Source organism: Haliotis rufescens, unplaced genomic scaffold (genome assembly GCF_023055435.1).
Source record: "Haliotis rufescens isolate VD_foot unplaced genomic scaffold, xgHalRufe1.0.p SCAF_7, whole genome shotgun sequence".
NCBI lineage: Eukaryota > Metazoa > Mollusca > Gastropoda > Lepetellida > Haliotidae > Haliotis > Haliotis rufescens.
The window spans coordinates 1,173,205-1,194,142 of NW_025964361.1; the positions used below are offsets into that span (position 1 = coordinate 1,173,205).

Here is a 20,938-nt window from a genome sequence, read left to right on the forward strand (position 1 = left end):
TTTGGTGTTTTATCAATCCTAAACATGCAAGTTTAATTCTTATTCATATGACCACATTTTGTAACTTTAAAAACTATGCCTAAACGTTTTCTTCATTTTATTTATTATGCAGATCTTATTAGCCAACAATGGATGTCATCTTATGATGTTGTTTTGTATGAATGTTGTCACCTGATGTGTACATGATCACAGGTGTTGATCAACCGAGGCCTGCTGTACTTTGAGAGGGGGGACTACAGCAACGCGCTGTACGACTTCCAGATGGCCGCCAAGCTCAGTCCCTGGGACCACCGCATTCACCACACACTGGGGCTGTGTTTCCACAAGTGAGTGCTGATTCAACTCTAGATGCAGTCTAGGAGTCAGTGAGTGCGTGAGTGGGGTTTAATACCGCTTTGAACAACTTGATGTGAACGGAAAGTCCGAAGTGATGCAGGTCTCAGACATTTACCATTTTAGTGAAACCCATGAGCACGGGTATGGTGCTGACAAACCTAGAAACATAATCGGGGCGAACCGGGATTCGAACCCACAATCATAGGTTTCTGGCATGCCACCTGTGCCCCAAGATGTAGTCTAGGAAATATTATCGATATGTGAAAGGTTTTACTCTGTCAAAATGTTTGTTTTCAAGCCATAGAGTGTCAATAAAGGGAATACTTATTTTCAATCAATGATCACAAATAATTCAGTGTACAATTTCCGGGGTCACAGGTAATTCTTACCCTCATTTCACAATCACAGTATTGTGTCTGTAAAATGACCTTATGTTCAAGTTCAAAGGTACAGCTTCCAAATTCCCCATGCTTGCCCCAAGAGCTGACTAATAACTTTATTTGTTTGTTAGTTGTTTATTGCTGCACACAGCAATATTTTAGCTATCTGATGGCTGGCTGTAAATAATCGAGTCGGGACCAGACAATCCAGTCATTGACACCATGACCATTGATTTACGCAATAATGAAGATATGCATCAACCAAGTCAGCGAGCTTGACCACCCGATCCCGTTAGTCCTGACCACCAGATCCCGTTAGTCCTGACCACCCGATCCCGTTAGTCCTGACCACCCGATCCCGTTAGTCCTGACCACCAGATCCCGTTAGTCCTGACCACCCGATCCCGTTAGTCCTGACCACCCGATCCCGTTAGTCCTGACCACCAGATCCCGTTAGTCCTGACCACCAGATCCCGTTAGTCCTGACCACTCGATCCCGTTAGTCCTGACCACTCGATCCCGTTAGTCCTGACCACCAGATCTCGTTAGTCCTGACCACCCGATACCACTTGATCCCGTTAGTCCTGACCACTCGATCCCGTTAGTCCTGACCACTCGATCCCGTTAGTCCTGACCACTCGATCCCGTTAGTCCTGACCACTCGATCCCGTTAGTCCTGACCACATGGGTTACATGGCTGGTTCTGTGTCCTTTTAATCCAACAGCATGGATCGTTGCTCATGCTGTCAACCATTAGTTGCCTGACCCAGGCTATATTATTTACAGACTCTCATCATTACAACTAGTATATTAGACTTTGGTTTATTATAGCTTAGGCCAATGTTTCTCGTGATTTGTTCAAAACTGACTGAATAGAAGGGAAGGATTTTATTTTATTTGTTTATTTCTTTAGTAGGTTAGTAGGTTATATATGTATGAACTTGATTCTAATGTTCCTTATCACCTTATGGCTAGAGTGAGTGAGTGAGTATGGTTGTACCCATGTCGGGAATCGAAGCCGAGTCTTCGGCGTACCTTGTGGCTAGAGATAAAAAGTAGGAATCTTTGGCGAAAAAAGATGAATCTGGTGCTGAAAAGAAAAATCAGTTGAAAAAGTCGTTTCTAGTCCATGCTTAGAAATGAAACAAACTATAATTGGTTCAAAAGTGTCATTAGAATATCCCACATTGATTGACTGCTGCCCGTGTCTCCTCAACAGACTAGGGCAACTACAGGAAGCCGTGAAGACCTTCTCCCAGTGTATTCAGCTCAAACAGTTCTTCCTGGACGGCCTCATCAGCCGTGGCAACGTCTACATGGACTACGGACATGACGAGGGACTGAAATATGCCAGGTTAGATTATACTACTTGGTTGTGCTGTTAGATTTGATATTGAAGTTAAAATTATTTAATCATTATGATATAACGTTTTAGACTGTGTATTAGGTGGTTATATACGTATTTACTATTTTCATAATACTTTTTTTAAATTATGTCCAGAACAAGCTTTGTGATATCGAAGACAGAGACTTGTTGACAATGAAATAAAAGAATATAGAATTTAACACCAAAATGGTGGCACATGGTCCTGTCACAAATCAGGCGAAGTTAAGCAACGTTGATCACGGAGAGTCCTTGGATGGGTGACCGTGTTTCGGATGCTCCTGAGAGTTTCTAGGGCTTCGGTCCTCCCCCACACCGAAGCACATGTGGTGTCTCCTTGGGCAAGTGACTTTCTTCAAAATGTACCTCTGTTCACCCAGCAGTGAATGGGTACCCAGTAGGATTAGATGGCAATGTGGTTGTTAACCTTCTAGCACCTCACAGGCAGCTTGGGTTGTAGACTCCTCAGGGAACTGAGAATGCGTACTGCACACTGATCCAGTGACTGAGGTAATAATAGTATTTCTAGCCCCTGAGTGGTGTGGAAATATGCACAATATATATAGCCTATTATTATCATTAGGATGAGAGAATCTATGAGCTGTGATGTGAAATATGTTGTTAGGCGTGACTATGAGCGAGCCCTGCTGCTGGACCCGATGTGCCTGGCTGCTCGGGTCAACCTGGCGTACACGATGCAGGTAGCGGGCAAACTGATGCAGGCCTGGAGACACTTCACTGCAGCCATCACTGTCAAGCCACGTATGTTCAAACTGCATCTCTCACGATGACATGTGATCGTGGAAGACAAAAACTTTCCAAAATTAATTTTGTTGTAATTTTTTAGTCATTCTGTTAAATCCATCCTCAATAATCCTGTGTATTGTATCTCCATTCAGTCATGATACATATGGCACCCTCTATGAACAACCACTTGGTGGATGCCACCCTTGAAGAACCGGATTAGAATAGGTCTTCAGCAACCCATGCTTGTCGTAAGAGGTGACTAACGGAATCAGGTGGTGAGGCTCACTTACTTGGTTGATACATGTCATCGTATCCCATTTGTGTAGGTCGATGCTCATGATGTCAGTCATGACCTTTGGACTTATAAGCTAATGGCTTATATCTGTGATTGTATCCTTGTCCCAGCTCCGTGTGTTGACTCATCTGCTGGATGACACCCTCTCAGTAGCTCCGTTGTGATTTATATTTATAATATGCAATACCCGGTACTAAAAATAGCTGTCCAATCAAATTACACTCATGAGCGAGAGAAATCTGTGGGAAGATACTGATGAGACAGATGGAGAGGATGACAGCAGAGATGCCAACCATGACACTTTTGAGACTAAAATATGCTATTATGCTTGTCCTTCCTAATTCAGGATTTTGTCTTACGAATTATTAACATGCATAAAATTGTTAATGCACTGGTCACATGATGCATTCTACTGGGAACTAATTGCATGTACACCAATTTGTCTTTGGAACTTGTCTAAAATAACAGGGTTTGGGGGGCATGACCCCACATAACAGCTTGAATTAAGTTCTCATAAGTAAATGAAATTTTAAACAAAATACTACGTGTTTGTTGAAATATGGCCCCAATGGATGTCACTGATAATTTTGTCACACCTCGTTATAGAACTTCGATTTTAGATCACTTTATTTATGTTGTTATTCAACCATCAGTACACCAGCTTCAGGTTAAAGTGAAATTATAAAACAAGTATTTGTAGTGTTGTGATTGTATTTACTGTGATTTCAGGGTTCAAACCAGCCTTGGAAGGACGTGCTATTGTCAACCTACAGATGAGTGACACCTTCGCAGCATATCAGGACATCAACGCCTCCGTGAAGGTGTCGGCAACGGCAGAACTCCTCACCAACAGAGGTGTCATCCAGCAGGTGCGTCGACACATGTAGCTGGTACATCGGTATGGTCAAAGATGGGAGCCATTGGCTTCTGTGAGGCAGTGTTCATCATGTGCCAGTTTAGGTGGCCAAGTTGTCAGGTGCCAGATTTCACTATGAAGTATCCTCCAGGCATACCAGAAATCTTGAGTTCGAATCCAAGAATTCAAATTTGCCATGATATTGATTAGGGGATTGTCAACACTATACACGTGCTCGTCAGCTTTCCAAGGCAAGAGGCTATAAAAGTCCACTTTCCACCTTTGCCAAACTAGGCTGGAATTATGGAGTTATATTTTGGCTGGACTAACAAGTCTGTGCATAATCTGATCAAAATGCTTAGCGAAATCGACATCCGGCTTGTCAATTGATTTCTAAAGCATGCATACTGCCAACTCGGCGTCAACAGATATTTTCCAAATCTTTTCATGTTTGTTATCAACGGGCTCACATGTTTTGATGCACTTTGCGACGTAAGACCCGTTTTATTACAATATAGATCTTCATATTGATCAGACGGCTTGATTGGGTGCCGCCATTTTGTTTGACGCAAGTGATATGAGAGGTGGAATCCGATTGGTCAATAGGAGGGACATAGAAGGGACATAACTCATAATAGCCACTGATGACGCTATGATGAAGCCCAGAAATTCCAGCCTAGTTCGGCAAGTGTGGAAACTGTACTTTTACAGTCACCTAACTCCCTTGCCTAGGGAAGATGATGTTTATGGATGACCTAGTGAACACTATGTTTCAGTTTATAGATGACCACGTGACGCTATGTTTCAGTTTATGGAAGACTGCGTGAATGCTGTTTCAGTTTATGGATGAACGCTATGTTTCAGTTTATGGATGACCTCGTGAAAGCTATGTTTCAGTTTATGGATGACCGCATGAACGCTATCTTTCAGTTTATGGATGACCTCGTGAAAGCTCTGTTTCAGTTTATGGATGACCCAACGCTATGTTTCAGTTTATGGATGACCACATGAACGCTATGTTTCAGTACAGGGATGACCATGTGAACGCTATGTTTCAGTTTATGGATGACCTCGTGAAAGCTATGTTTCAGTTTATGGATGACGGCGTGAGCGCTGTGTTTCAGTTTATGGATGACCTCGTGAAAGCTATGTTTCAGTTTATGGATGACGGCGTGAGCGCTATGTTTCAGTTTATGGATGACCTCGTGAAAGCTATGTTTCAGTTTATGGATGACCGTGTGAACGCTGTGTTTCAGTTCATGGATGACCGCGTGAACGCTATGAAGGACTACCAGGAGGCCATCAGCCTTGACCCCAGCTACTCCCTCGCCTACTTCAATGCTGCTAACATCTACTTCCACACCAGGCACTTCAAGCAGGTCAGTTGCCTTCAGACATACTGAGGTCAAGTTCACAGCAGGTCAAGGCCCACAGTCAACTCCAACACTTACATAGCCATGGCAATAATTTTACAACAATTTGTTGGAGAACAAGGTTGGAAAGTAATTTCCTTTGTATGCTGGCTGGTGCAGGTTTGCTGGAAATTAGTTGACATTCTGAATACTAAAACATGAGCGCTCAGTTCTGAACTCACATTTGTAACTCACATTTGTAATTCACGTATAAACTGTTGTTTGTCAGGCGCTGGAGTACTACAGTCGGTGTATAGAGAACAATCCCCGAGACGAGTCTGCCTTCCTCAACAGAGCTATCACCAAGGTCAGCTGTGTCCTCATTGTGGTGTGGTCATTAGACCCATTCAGGGAACATTAGTGTAAATGTTGTAGGAGTAGATACAATTATCACAAATAGAAATGTATTGCTATTTTCACTGGTCTGCTAAAACACTCTGCTACAGAGCTACCATTACCATCCACCTTTGTGGTAAAAGTGGTAGTCCAAGTTTGCTGTGCTGCAAGAACCATGTCTGTGTTAAGATGACTCCAGCCCTATAAGCCCACACAGTTGGGTTGTCAGGTTTTGACAAGAATGTTCTATGTGAGATGACGAGGACGACGATGACGATGACGATGACGATGATTGATGATGATGATTGATGATGGTGGTGATGATAATAATGACGATGATGATGATGACGATGGTGACGATGGTGGTGGTGGTGATGATGATACTAATGACGATGATGAAGATGGTGATGATGACGATGGTGATGGTGATAACGGTGACGATGATGATGATGATGATGATGATGATGATGATGATTGTGGTGGTGTTGCAGGTTCTCCTGAAGGATGGCCAGTCTGCACTGTCCGACTTCCGCTCCGCCATCAAGCTGAGTCCGTACTCGGCCCACATGTACTTCAACCGCGGCAACCTGTACACCTCCATGCAGCAGTATGACAAGGCAGAGAAGGACTACACTAAAGGTGGACATGCAGGACAGAAAACTAGGGATGATTATTGGGCAGACCCGTGGGGATTATGTGTTAAATGTTGATGTTGATGTTGGGATGCGATGACATGCATCAACCAAGTCAGCGAGCCTGACCACCCGATCCCGTTAGTCGCCTCTTTCGACAAGCATAGTCGCCTCTTACGGCAAACATGGGTTGCTGAAGACCTACCCCGGATCTTCATTCATGGGTTTTCTGTATTAGAATTGGTCCCCATATGCATATGCTTTTCAGAAGAGATGACTTAATGGATTGGGGGGTCAGTTTCGGTGCCTTGGTGTATTGGATGATCATACCCAACTGTGTGGTACAATGCTCATAACATTAATCACCAGTTTGTCTGCTCCAGACCTATTTATAGGCTGTTATCATTTAGCTGGGGGCGGTCGGGTAGCCTAGTGGTAAAAGCGAATCCCGACATGGGTACAATGTATGAAGCCCATTTCTGGTGTCCCCCGCCGTGATATTGCTGGAATATTGCTAAAAGCAGCGTAAAACCAAAACTCACTCACTCACTATCATTTAGCTGCAATATTGCCCATAATTAAGGGTGCATATAACACACGAGTGTGTATTATACACGAATAAATAAGTCTTGTGTACATTGATCAATCGGAAGGGGTGCTAATTGGGATTGTTCACTTGCCAATATATTAGCAAATATCGCCGTGGGTGCTTATTAGAGCGGGGCGCTTATTACGTCGAACACGGTATGTGACATGGCCCCAGTAGCTCCTGCTTGTCACAAGCGTCAACTGAAATGAGGATCAGAGGTCAGAGGTCATGTTGTCATATAGCTGAAATATTGCCGACTACAGCTAACAACAAACCAGCATAAACAGATAACTTTCCTACAAACCTCACTTTGTGAATATTTGTTTGTTTTCAGCTCTGAGTCTCCAGCCCGACGATGCCCTGGTCTTGAAGAGGCGTGCAGATGTGCGAGGGAAGCAGGGTAAACGTGACCAGGCCGTGGGGGACTACAGGAGAGCCATAGAGCTGCAGACTCGACCCCATAAACCTGCTGAGTAGAGCTGCATCTACCCAGGCATGCTATCTCATAGACCTGTATGAACGTGTTGGGTGGAGCTGTACATATCTACTGACTGGTGGGTGGCACCAATGATTTGAATGTGAAATCTTGAACCTCTTGGGCAGAGGCCTATACCTACTGATTGGCCAGTGAGGTCAGACATCTGAGGAGACCCCATACAATTCTTCAGTTTTGAAGAGATGTATGACTACTGATTGTCTTGTAGACTGATGTTCCGCATATGATAAGCATAAACCTGTTTGGAAGAACTCATACATCATGTGATCTTACATCGGGGATGAATTTGGGACAACACTTAGAGGACTACACCCCACCTATTGTGTGTGTGTTCCACGTTGACATGGCATACAGGTACCAATTACCCCTCAGTACAGTCATCATGGTATTCTGTTAGAATGCCGCGATTTCATGGCATAATAATGTGATTATTTTAAAGAATCTGTGATATCTGTGATTCTGTGATATTGATGTGGTCGCGGAGGAATTATTACCTCAACTTACCCTTTACAAACTCAGATGTTTTATTGATAGGTGTGATTCCTTTTATCCAAAATATGCTCGTATCAACGCTGCAGCTGTTAGTTCAATAGGTTGCAGTTTGGCCATGTTATACCACTCAACGTTTTATAAGGATAGTGAATCATTACTTATAATATCTGTAGAGGAAAGATCTTAATGTCCTTATCAAAAGTTGAGTGGTATGTTTCATTATGGCAAATATTCTGTCAGTATTAAAGGAATGTGGTGAACATTTATGTGGTTTGCCATTTCTACAGTCACTTCAGCCAAAATGCATGCACTACTTAGGCATCACATTACACAATATTTCATCCAAAACCCAACCTTCCACATTCCCTCCTAAATAATGTTTACACCCAAACATTTCGATTCTAGCATGTACAGTGTACCAAATGCCTAAACAGTCAACATAATGTTTATGTGATGCTATATGTTATATACAAGTGTTGTTGATGTGATTTCCTATTAAATATATCTTTTGTCTCATATGAATTTATGGAATATTTATGAATTTATTATATATTTCAATGTGAAAGACTGAGTTTTCTGAAGCTGAGAAAAGTGATTTTTTTCATTGCAGTGAGCATAACACTTGATATTTCACTGTAGTGAACTTGACACTTTGACAGAACTATTGTCATAAAAGAGTTACCTGCCCTCAAATTATCTCCCTTTACCTAGTGTCTAGCCTAAACACAAACCGTTGGTGTCTTTTTTATGTTAGTCCCACATTAACAGGGCAAAATAATGACAGATGGTCATTTCTTGAGTTAATTTTGCTTCTTGCGTTTGTTATTCTCTTGGAAATGTTTCATCACAAACTGAAAATTTATCATTTAACTCGTCAATTGAGATTGTTGGTTGCGTAAAGCACTCCTGAAAATATCTCCTTTTCTCCTGCCACTTGATGAGAGAAACATGATATTTCACTCGACACGTGGAATATCCTCCATGTATGCCGCCTGTGTTACACTTCAAGCAAGGTAAATGATTCATCAGGTCAATAATTACGTTGTAACCAATTTGTAATAGATAAAGGACTCGGACACTATTTTATTGGGACATAAGGTAGTTGGGAGAATAATAATGTTTCCAAAACTTTCCTTTTTGTCCTGATAAAGTTCTTTCCCCTCGCATAAGAGCACAGCTCCAACAGGATTGTGCGGATCAGCTACTTCCTGTGATAAAACAACATGGAGTGCTTTACATCTGAACACTACATGGACTGCATTTTAAGTGTGTTTTTTAATACAAGTGAGTGAGTATAGTTTCAGGCTGCTTTTAGCAATATTCCAGCATTATGTTTGGACTTCGGACATTGTACACCTGTGGGGAATCAAACCCGGGTCTGGGGCATGACAAGTGAACACTGTAACCGCTGGGCTACCCAACCCCCTTTTTAATACTAGAGTCATTTATTGATACAAACATCTATTCCCCGATGATGACTTCTCTTATGATTCCTTTGTTGACTGGGGAGCACGGGTGGCCCAGTCGTCGCGATTCGCTGTGCAGTGTTGCGTTCGAATCCCGGTTCGCCCCGATTATGTTTCTAGGTTTGTCAGCACCATACCCGTGCTCGTGGGTTTCACCGAAGTGGTAAACGTCTGAGACCTGCATCACTTCGGGCTTTCCTCCCACATTAAGCTGACACGCCTAATATAACTGTAATACTGTTAAAAGAGGCATTAAACCCAACTCACTCACTCCTTTGAATTTCGTTGGCCAATGGCCAGTCAACATTCTTCAAGAAGGCAGTATTCACTGCACCAAGTTGCATCCCTTTCCCAGAACAGCTGACCATAGGTTCAAATCACAGACTTAATCCGTAAGCGCCTGCAACACAGTGATACTTCAATCTATCAACATGTATCTGGTGTTTGCTTATCTTCATTCGCTGGCATTGTTGCTACGCTCTTAGAAAGAAAACCGACACAAGTAGAGGATCCATAACCTTTATTCAGTCATGCAAAATAAATGTTATGCTGAAGTTCCTATTTACATATATACACAATGACAATGTGCTGGATGGCAGATATGATTGAAAGATATACTATATGTTGGACAACTGCTTGTTGTAGAAAAGTACAAAATGAGTTTGTGCTTACAACTTGTATGACTTAAGTGATCAAATGCTTTTAGTAAACCACAAAACTGAAACCCTTTCCTGAAAGGAACATATATCAGTCAGTACTAAACTGGAATGATGCTAGATTAAATTGTCCATGATTTCAAACCATTAAAGCTAGGGGTTCCCGTGGTACTGAAACAACCAAACTAAAATGAATTCCATCTGAAATTGTCATGTATGTAGGACAAAAATAAGACAACACATAATATTGTACAATAACAATGATGTAAGAATCTTTTTTGCAAGACAATGCAACTAGACTTTACAATCAGTGGACTGGACAGTAGTACCTATGTGATATGATTGGAGATAGCACCTAGACAAGGCTGGATGATACGTGAAATATGAATATCAAAATATCTTCTGTCGGTATAAAAATAGTTTGATGTGAGTTATGGCTATAGAAGTTGCATTGTCTAAGCCAGGTTGCTGCAAGTCAAGCACACTAACTATTCAGCTGGGATGGAGGACGAGGAGTGAACGACGGTGCTTGTGCTGCCTCCTCACATGGAGACTGGGACTACGAGGGTGTGTCGTTGTTCAGCAGACACCTCTGCTTCTCTACAGAGGATTAAACATTCATCATCATCAAATCTAACAAACTTTGGGATTGACCATTGTATTCACTTGGTAAATGAAAACGAAATTGTCAACACCACAAATTGGTTCCGCTTCTCATGTAAAGAACCACAATGAGACTTTTTTACCACCATGAACATAGAATAGTCGGTCCTAATATACAGATGAATATTGTTATTGTAGCACTAGTCATCTGTGATAGAAAAATAGTTAATACATTTCAAGAATCTCAAAAGACAATCACATCTAAATACTTTTGAATTTGTTTAACGTATGTTGAAAAGCTTTCACATCTAACATGTTTCATAAATAGGTTTGAATGGTTACAATTGCTGGTTTTGAAAATATGACCCACCTCTGTAGAGAGGGTATCCCATTTCTGGCTATATTTACATGTATCACACAAGCCAACACAGCATGTCACAGAGGTGGCTCTACCAGCAGACAAACTCACCATGGCTCCTTTCCATCATGATGTTAGCCTCTGGGAAGCTATCCAAACTGACACTGATATTAATTCAGAATACTGTAGAACTTTCAAAAACCATACATTTCTCTCAGAAATAACCTGCCCAATTATACAATCCTCCCATGAGTAAAGTGAGGAAAGCTGGCATGTTTTCAGATATCAATATTTGATATATTTGGCCAAATCAATGTCGATTCAAATCTTAATTTGCAAAAATAAAACTGATTGATTGAAAATATGTTTTAAACATCTTTTCTTAATTGCATTGATGGAAAAACACATTTGAAATATGCCTCACTTCTTGCATATGTTACTGAATTTTCCTTAAATTCTGAAAACTACCAAGTGTGACACCATCCCCTGTATGCAGGCATGTACAAGGTGTATTACTAGCTGCACAACGTCCTGGGTCTATGGTGAGTACAGTTCTATAACACTCTTGTCACACCCTCCAAGCTGGGATTGGCTCTAGAGTGCAGGGTTCCACACATGATCAATGATACATCTAATAACAAAACACCAATCAACAAACACGACAGATCCACAACCAACCAATCAGAGGCAAGATAGCATTGTGAATGTTCCAAGTCAAGACTGACTTTACATTATATAGCAAATTGGTACTCAATGTTTTGTACAGTGACTGGTTGGCAAACCCATCAAACAATAGATGATACAATATTTAAAGAGAATATGATGCAAGTTGAAACTAAAACTTCTCCAGTGAAAGTGATGAAAAATGTTTACTGGCTAAACGTATCATTTATTTACTGTTGTTGCTTAAAGTCCTTGTCACAGCATGAGACACAACATCACATTCAGTGTCTACATGTACTTTGGCATGTTGAATATTTTGGCTATATCAACATCTAAAATCTGTCTATACTGACTGGAACGTGTTTCTTTGGCTACTGAAAAAATGCATCGGAATAAGATGACGATGATCACGACATTTTACTGGCCAGTACTTTCTTAGACTAACACAAGTAATGCTGATTTTTCTTACTCATGGACGCTGTAGTTTCTGATAAATGATCGCTAACAAGAAATAAAACTGAACAAAATGCAAATATAAGCAAATAATCTCTTGCAGTTTCTATCTCTGTAGTCCATGCCAAGTCTGAATTTACTAGCCCAAAATTATTTTAGTATTCAATCTTTAAGTATTATCATCTTGAAATATCCCTTCTTTCATACCCTAAATTGCTGCGATACAAAAAGACAAAGTGGTGCTCAATCTTGGTACTTAAAAAGATAATTTTTAAAACGGTACATTGAAACAAAAAGCTTGCTGATCTTTTCTCAAGGGAGTGAGAAGCAAAAGCAATAATATTTTAAAACATATCTCAATTTCCTTTACAAATTAAAAGATCTGTGATGATTGGCTCTATGATCAGGTTGTATGGGACTCGGGGATCAACAAGAGATCTACAGCCGATGTTCATCAATGATGGCTGTGAATATACCTAGTTGTCAAGAATATACTACCATGGTCACATGGAATGTCAAAGGTCATTGTAGTGACTTCCTGCTCAATTTGGAGTTAGTTCTGTGACACATGTAAATGAGTTCATTCCAGAAAGACAGGTCTTCAGGTCCAAGAAACGTGAATGTTCACAAACGAAAAAGGACCTGATCCAACTTTCCCACCACAAACAAGGTTCATGAACGTATGTACATATATATCCTCAATGGAACAAATATTACCTGACAAAACCAAAGAAGAGATGAAAGTACAGTGCATTTAAAGAAAATCACTTCAAACTTAAAAGGTCAGATTAGAATTGATTTTCCATATGATTCAATAGCTGTTTTTGACAGAAGTGAAATACAAGTCCCTGTACACAGTAGCATAATACATTATTCATATTGTACAATACAGTGAGGATTCTATGTTACAGAAGCACCGCTATCAGTGTGTTAGGTCCAGACACCATCAGTAAATAACTCCTTAACTACATATCACCAAACTTGTCACACCTGTCCAATATAGACACGACTATCTAGATCCAGCTGTGAATTTGTAGCAATGTACTGCTCTGCTTTTACTATCCAACATTGTCGTAGTTACGTACTGCCCTGCTTTTACCATGTTTACTATCCAACATCGTCATAGTTACGTACTGCCCTGCTTTTACCATGTTTACTATCCAACATCGTCATAGTTACATACTGCCCTGCTTTTACCATGTTTACTATCCAACATCGTCATAGTTACGTACTGCTCTGCTTTTACTTTCCAACATTGTTGTAGTTACGTACTGCCCTGCTTTTACTATCCAACATCGTCATAGTTACGTACTGCTCTGCTTTTACTATCTGAAATTGTTGCAGCTATGTAACTCTCTGCTTGTACTGTCCGAAATGATTGTAGCAAGGTACTGCTGTTTTCACAATCTGACATTGTTGGATAGTACAAGCAGTACAGAGCTACAATTTCACAGCTAATCAATGCCCTGTATAAACCCGGATGTTTTTGCACAGCAAAGACGGTATAGTAACAAAACTAACAACTCTAAACACAATCATCCTCAACTCTTGGAAGGGGATTATTAAATAACCAACATTTCTTAAATGGGGATAACTGCACGAACAAGCAAATATGAATTATTCAAAAGTGAATGACAAGTTGCAAATTTCGTAAAAATTGATTAACAATGCTCAAAGTAACAAGAATAACATTGCACCCATCTTGTTCTAGTATTTTCATCATGGAGGTAAAAAACAACATTTGAAACAATTCCTGTTTTCAAAATACATTACCTTTCATCATTAAGTTCAATGATTAAGAATGAACAGACTTAATAATCCTCGGACTAGTGTTGTCATAAACACAATAAATTACCTCAAATTATATTCACAGGATATCGATCAGAATCCATAAACAAATTGTTTACATGAAGTAAATTTTGCAGCCGTTCATCATAAATTAACATCCATCCATTGAGCCCTACTACACAGATCCTACAAGCAGAAAGAATTAACTACCAAGCTAACTGAAGCACTCTGCCATTTATTTTTCCATGACTAGAAAAATATTAATTATAGTAAAAATATTTCAGCTATTGGGCAAGATACCATATTATTCTATGTATGTCAATAAATATCAGGCCAAACACCAAAACAAATCCTATAGAATAGCAAGTGAAGCGAATGCTACTCAAAGTGTGTTGTAGTTACGTGACACATTTCCTACACAATATTAGCACATCCGCTAATAGAAAGGATCTGACAGGATTTAACCATACTGAATCCTATTTGATTTTTAAATAGACATTGATTGACTGACTGATTGCACAGCACACGATCACATTCAACATTATGGTAATATATTTAAGATTAAACAGCATTGCAGATGCTCCCCCTCCCCCTCCCCCCACCAAACCAGTGTAAAGTGTAACATTTCAAGGTTTTGTAACAAAAATATTTTGATAAACATCAAAATATTTTTAAATCCACACACTTAAAGCAATATGGTTCACAATATTTTGCATTGATGCTTGAATAAGAGTTGAATTTTTCATAATCTCATTGCACACTTTGACGTCATCCTTCGAAGAGCTACGAATGCAGTAGTTGACAGAAAACAACGTCCTGCGCTGTTTATGTTTCTAATAGAGTTGAGCACTGACTGTGAAAGATCTCTTGAATGGCTTGAGTTAAGGCACACTTTTCAGCACCACAGAATCAGGTCCTATGTAACGATGCAGTCAACTCACATTACAATAGTTGCGATATGTTTCTTTCAAAAAGTCCTAAAGGACAAATATATGCTACACCTCTCATCACTAGACGCAGGACCTCACTCATCTTGAAGCAAGGTCTTCATCACTAGATACAGAACACACCATTATTTTCCTGACAAAAACTGTCGAAACATTCGAAACATTTTGCATATCAACTGTCTTCTGAAAGTGCAGGGGTATTTCAGTCCAAACTCACATACATGCAAACTTCCACCCATCAGATGAATAGACACGGAGTCAGGTGTATCGTGTCAGACTCATCGAAACCCATCTCTCGAGACTTTTGATGTCAAAAACCTGGTTGAAACTTGTTTCCATCAAAATCACATCGCCTAGGAAACGGATTCAGAATCCACTACATCCATAGTTCAGTATTACAGGATGCAAGTTCACGCATCTCTCTCCTTGCATCCAAAGCAGCACTTTTGATAATAGTTTCCATAAGCTTGCCTATCAATCAAGCATTTGATCACAAAGCAAACATGTCTTATTGTCACCAATAATGAGCCACGATGGCTCCAAATAGACCCCAAAAACATTTCATATCACATTCATGACTCTCAAAATCTGAGCAATCACTGCCATAAAGGCTAGCTGAGGCATCTCTGATAAAACCAATGCTTACAGAATTCTATCTGACAGAATCCTGAATCAAACAATTACTGTCAAAATTCTCACTGGACATATCCGTCAGAAGCAGCCTTGATCTTGGCAGCCAACGGAAGCAGCAATGGAAGCAGTCACTCACAGATACCCAAGACAGAATCTCATCAGATTCCACACAGCGGACAAACTCCTGGACTACCAGCAGGTCAGCAGGTCATCTCAACATCACACTTCAGCAGACAGTGTATAGAGAACACAGCTGGATTTCCCTGGTCTGATCCAGCTGAGACAGGTTTGGACTAGTCATCCTTGCAGATGGGTCGATGGACACTTGGAGAATCTTTATTCCATAATAACAGTGGAGAAATGTAGTGTTTTGACAATGAAGGGCGAAGTTGGTTTCATCTCAAGGACGTATCGACGAGGTGAAGGACAGTCAGAGAGATGAATGGAATCATTGTGGATACAGATGGAAATGATGGTTATCAAACTCCTGAGACTTGGAAGATGACAATCACCATGGAAACATGATGGTTGTCATGGTAGTGTGTTGATTAGAGCCAGGTAGACAGCTGAGACTTGACCTTCTTCAGGTGGAGGAGTCCTGAGGGCCACTTCTTGAGCAGGGCGAGTGACCGCTTTCTTGCTAGTCAGCTAGAAGGGACATGGACCACACACGCGCCCGCTCGACCCGTACACAGTGACGCAACCTGAAACAACAAACATCATCATCCTTGAAACAATGAGTAGCACCATCTTTGAAACAACATGTCTCTGCTATCAAAATTTGTAAGATTTGTCAGTAAATGAAATTAAGTCATGGATAACGCAGGGCTTTTTTACTTCAACCATGACATCATCCTTGAAATAACAAACAAAAACATCATTGACAACAAACAACATGCTTGACAACAATAACAAAAAACATTCTTGAAACAGAAAATAACATCATCCTTGAAACGACATGTCTCTGCCATCATAAGATTTGTCAGTAAGTGAAATTACGTCGCGGATGACACGCCTTAAGGGGGTGGTCGGGTAGCCTAGTGGTTAAAGCGTTCGCTCATCATGCCGAAGACCCAGGTTCGATTCCCGACATGGGCACAATGTGTGAAGCCCACTTCCGGTGTCCCCTGGCGTGATATTGCTGGAATATTGCTAAAAGCGGCTTAAAACCATACTCACTCATTCACTCACAGGCCTTAAGACCCCAACTATCATTTTACAGAAATACTCCTTAATCATATATTATCAACAGATTTTACTGAAATACTCTTTATTAATATTATCAACAGATTAAATAGGACAGTGGACTATGCTTTCAAAAGACCAATATTCAACTTTTCACCAAGGTGATCATGAATGACACTATCAGCCATGCCTGCGCGTACCAGACGGGTGAAGCACCAGTAAAATCTCCACTATAGCCCCACGCTTGCTTGTAACACATACCTTGGTCCACTCATTGGTGATGGGATCATACGATTCCACATCATTGAGGTACTGTTGGCCATCATAACCCCCCACAGCGAACAGCTTGTCTCCTAGTGGGCAGAGGCCCACAGCATCTCGGGGGGAGCTCATCGGGGAGATCATGGTCCACTGGTCCGTCTTCGGGTCATATCTGGGGGAGATTCAGTATCGTGTCACCAGTGTCAAACAGAGGATGACAATCATTTACGGAGCTACTACTACTACAACTACAACTACTACTGTAATACAATAACTTGTTTGGGGTGAAAAAGTGAGTAGAGGTTTGATTCTGCCACTGTACAGCTGCCAGGCCAAGCATCATGAATGAAATCATCTTGGTTTGTCACTTTTGATCCCTCCGGCCAGAAAATCATTACAACAAAGGAATATAACTCTTCGTTATTTTTTCATTAAAGAATTTCTTACAATCAAATGAAAATATCACAGAAGTATCTATACAACTATTATTTGCATTTGCATAATATTCCAGATAAATGACAGCAGCCCGTAAATAACCAAGTCTGGACCAGACAAACCAGTGATTGATATAATGAGCAACGTTTCAAACTGACATGGTAGGATGACACGGAATCAACCAAAGCACCAAGTATCGAGTACGATATGCATAGGTTGCTGGGGACCTGTTCTAACTCAGATTTCCATTGGGCCCTCTAAGAAAATGTATCTGCCAATGATGAGTGGTCCATTGTTTATCAGTGAACTATAAAGCGGCCCTTCAACACATTATAGTCCTCACCGTTCTGCACACTCAAATCTGCTGCAGGTGGGGTTGGTAGCCGGAGCCTCGTGACCCCCGACAGCATACAGGAACCCGTTACATGTAGCCACGCCCACGCCACCCCGCCGTTTGGACATCGGGGTGCAGTGTGTCCACTTGTTGGTGTGTGGGTCGAAACACTCCACCGACTTCAAGCAGGAGCTTCCATCACGACCACCCACAGCAAACAATCTGGTGGAAATAAAAAATTGTTTTACTCCCAACTAGAGCATCCTGAAATACTGTTTCTGTGTTAAGTTTATCACTGTGAATCCATACTGAGCACAGCAACACACGGGGAACCCTGTCACAGATGAGAACAATTTTTATGGCATAACCGAGGATCATCTGAGACTTAAGTATCTTCAGCTAGTCATCAATTTGTTTAGTGACAGAGGGAAACTCTATAACAGTCATACCATAAAACACACTTCATTTATCAAAATAGCACCTGGTTCACTAACCTAATAATGCCTTCAACACACAATCAGTAGCTTGTTAAATTTGTGATGTAATTTCAAAATGCTGCAGTTTGTGCATCAGTTTTTTTCTCAAAATAAGCAAAGAGAGGTTTACATTGCTTTTAGCAATGTCACAGCAGGGGATGCCAATAATGGCTTAACGCATTGTACTCTTGTTGATAATTAAACCTGGTTTTCCATGTGAAAAAAACCAACCCATTGACTACCAGGCTAGTCTGCCCACTAAGCTGCTTCAGGACGAAGGCTACTGGTGATAAGTTAGCCCAATGGGTTGGTACTACTGGGAAACTATTTCCCACACTGCCCAATATGGAACATTTTTAACATACATGACCCAGCAGGAGAAAAGGGACCTTACAAGTGAAAAAATCACATCTTTGAAAAATCATCTTCACAATTCACAAGCTTCAATTTATATTCATTACAGAGATACTGACATCAAAAATTTGGATTCATTTTCTGCAAAGTCCCATTTTCAGACTTATTACTGTTTATGTATTAGGTGCAGCTTTTAAATATAATGTCTGATTAATTGAACATAGACATGTATGCTGAAATGTTTGAAATAATGCTTTTACTACATAGCGAACTAACGAGAGAAAAATTAGATATTTTTGTACAGTCCGCACACATGGCCATTTTTTACGGAAGTAAGTTGACGTCACATGTCCCTCTTCATGACGTCACAACACAACTGTTTCCTAGCACCCATAAGGTCCTTTTCTCATGGTGGGTCACATAGAATCTTGTCAAGGGATATGACGTGACAGCTGTCCCCACAACCTTCTACAGGATGAAGACATGTGTCCACTGCGTGTTGTACTTACTTCCCAGCAAGGGAGGCGACGCCCACGGTGCTGCGTGTGGTGGACATAGGGGCCACATAGCTCCACTGTCGGGCCTGGGGGTCCCATCGCTCCACGGTGTTCAGGTATGACCAGCCATCATGTCCTCCCACCGCGTACATCGGCCCCTCCAGAACACCCACTCCTGCAGAAGACAAGGCATCAGATCAGTGACAAGAAATAAAACATAGCCATTGAAATCAAAACCATCTCTTTCAGCACTTGACCATGGCTTCACAATCTCATTAAAATCAGACCTTAGTTCTCGTTACCGCTAAACAAAGATCTGAGGACATCCCATTAGGGGTCACGTCAGAACGACCTTTCATCTGCCCAATCAGAGCGTCGCTTACCAGATCATAAAAGTGACAGTCGGAATGTGATTTCTAATCATGCATCCTCGTAAACTTTAACACAGGGTATTCCGAACAATAGTTACGAGTTTAACGACTGAATCCCTACAATCTGGACCATCTATTAGCCATTCCAGAATATTCTTTTGTTCAGGTTTCAAATTTTTAATCGAGGTTTTGTCAAAATATGTTTCGAAGTGTTGTTGCCAATTTGAAAATAGTGCCATAAAGCACGAGAAAGCTGCCTTCTGATTGGTCATTCCATTGGTCGGTCAAAGTTCGCGCAAGGTTGGTCTGACGTGACCCGTAATGGGATGTCCTCAGAACTAAGATCTGATTTTAATGAGATTGATGGCTTCAAGAATTGACAATAAGCACACATAATAAATCAACAAGGACTAACTGATCTTAACACTGTGACTGTCGTAACTTCCCTACTCTAACATAGCTAACAACAGTCATATCTTCAAAGTCATATTTGGGATAACACTTTCTGAGTAAAGTACAGATTCTCGTACTTGTTGTGGGTCAACAGTATCCCAAGTCAGCCTTACCCAGACCATGCCTGTGGGTGGACATAGGAGGCATGAGAGTCCACGACTTCTTCTTGGGGTCGTAGCACTCCACGGTGTTGAGAGTCTTCAGCCCATCTCGGCCCCCAACGACAAACAACTTGTCCTCCAAGACAGCAACACCAAACTGCAGCCTGCGACCATTCATGTTGGCCACCTGCGTCCACGTGTTGGTACGGAGGTCATACTTCTCGATGCTTGTGGCTCCTGGAACAGTAAGACAATCTGAGACTACGCAATTTACATCTCACTGCTGCACTGCCTCGAGTCCAGTGCCTGTTCCACAAACCGATCTTAGCGCTAAGAGGATTGTAACTCCTCCACCTTAACATAGATAGACTTACGACAATCATAGCACTATGATCGTTTTGTGGAACGGGGCCCCTGAAACTAGAAAGCATGGCTGTAGTAGAACTAGCATTTGTCTAAGCCGTTTGTCATGGTCAAAACTGATAATATTTACACCTGACCAGAAGATCTTAATAAGTGCTGTAATCTGATTGGTTAAAAACTTTATTGAATGAAACTGGTTACCAGGATGTGAGGACTTTTCACTACACATGAATACTTCGATCTCTTTCTCAAACCCAAATATGAAAAAAACATCTATTCCGGCTCGATGACAAAATACTGCATTGATCATATAAAAGTTTGACCAATATTTATCCTAACAACAAGTTAGTTGTTTTTCTCCACATTTTGCAAACGAGGAAGGTTCTGTTGTGATGAGAAGCCTAGGACGCCATCTACTGTATCATGACGTACGTACTAGCATACCAGTGAGAACTCACACAGTGTAACAGAAACCTACTGACAAGTTTTGTGTTACTTCATTAAACATAATGGGTTTTCACATGTCACTGGATATCAAAATTTCCAGAAATGTTAAAATCAGAAACCTCTGGCTAATGTCAGATCT

At 41.0% G+C, this 20,938-nt stretch overlaps 2 protein-coding genes across 12 annotated transcripts in view; one reads left to right on the forward strand and one right to left on the reverse strand.

Moving 5' to 3' along the window:
* LOC124139639 overlaps window positions 1–8,471 on the forward strand; it is an 80,777-nt gene extending 72,306 nt beyond the window's left edge. For all 5 annotated transcript variants that reach the window (XM_048387590.1, XM_048387592.1, XM_048387589.1 and 2 more), the window contains 8 exons: window positions 193–326; window positions 1,936–2,070; window positions 2,726–2,862; window positions 3,872–4,011; window positions 5,255–5,377; window positions 5,640–5,717; window positions 6,238–6,385; window positions 7,302–8,471. In XM_048387590.1, coding sequence (XP_048243547.1) covers window positions 193–326; window positions 1,936–2,070; window positions 2,726–2,862; window positions 3,872–4,011; window positions 5,255–5,377; window positions 5,640–5,717; window positions 6,238–6,385; window positions 7,302–7,444 — 1,038 coding nt within the window. In that variant the 3' untranslated portion in view covers window positions 7,445–8,471. The remainder of the gene's footprint in view (window positions 1–192; window positions 327–1,935; window positions 2,071–2,725; window positions 2,863–3,871; window positions 4,012–5,254; window positions 5,378–5,639; window positions 5,718–6,237; window positions 6,386–7,301) is intronic.
* A 1,455-nt stretch (window positions 8,472–9,926) lies between these two features.
* Window positions 9,927–20,938, reverse strand: part of LOC124139637 (kelch-like protein 5) — a 195,268-nt gene continuing 184,256 nt past the window's right edge. For all 7 annotated transcript variants that reach the window (XM_046506885.2, XM_046506886.2, XM_046506881.2 and 4 more), the window contains 5 exons: window positions 20,002–20,226; window positions 19,077–19,239; window positions 17,747–17,959; window positions 16,969–17,140; window positions 9,927–16,226 (listed from right to left, as the gene is read on the reverse strand). In XM_046506885.2, the coding sequence (XP_046362841.1) occupies window positions 16,167–16,226; window positions 16,969–17,140; window positions 17,747–17,959; window positions 19,077–19,239; window positions 20,002–20,226 (833 nt within the window). In that variant the 3' untranslated portion in view covers window positions 9,927–16,166. The remainder of the gene's footprint in view (window positions 16,227–16,968; window positions 17,141–17,746; window positions 17,960–19,076; window positions 19,240–20,001; window positions 20,227–20,938) is intronic.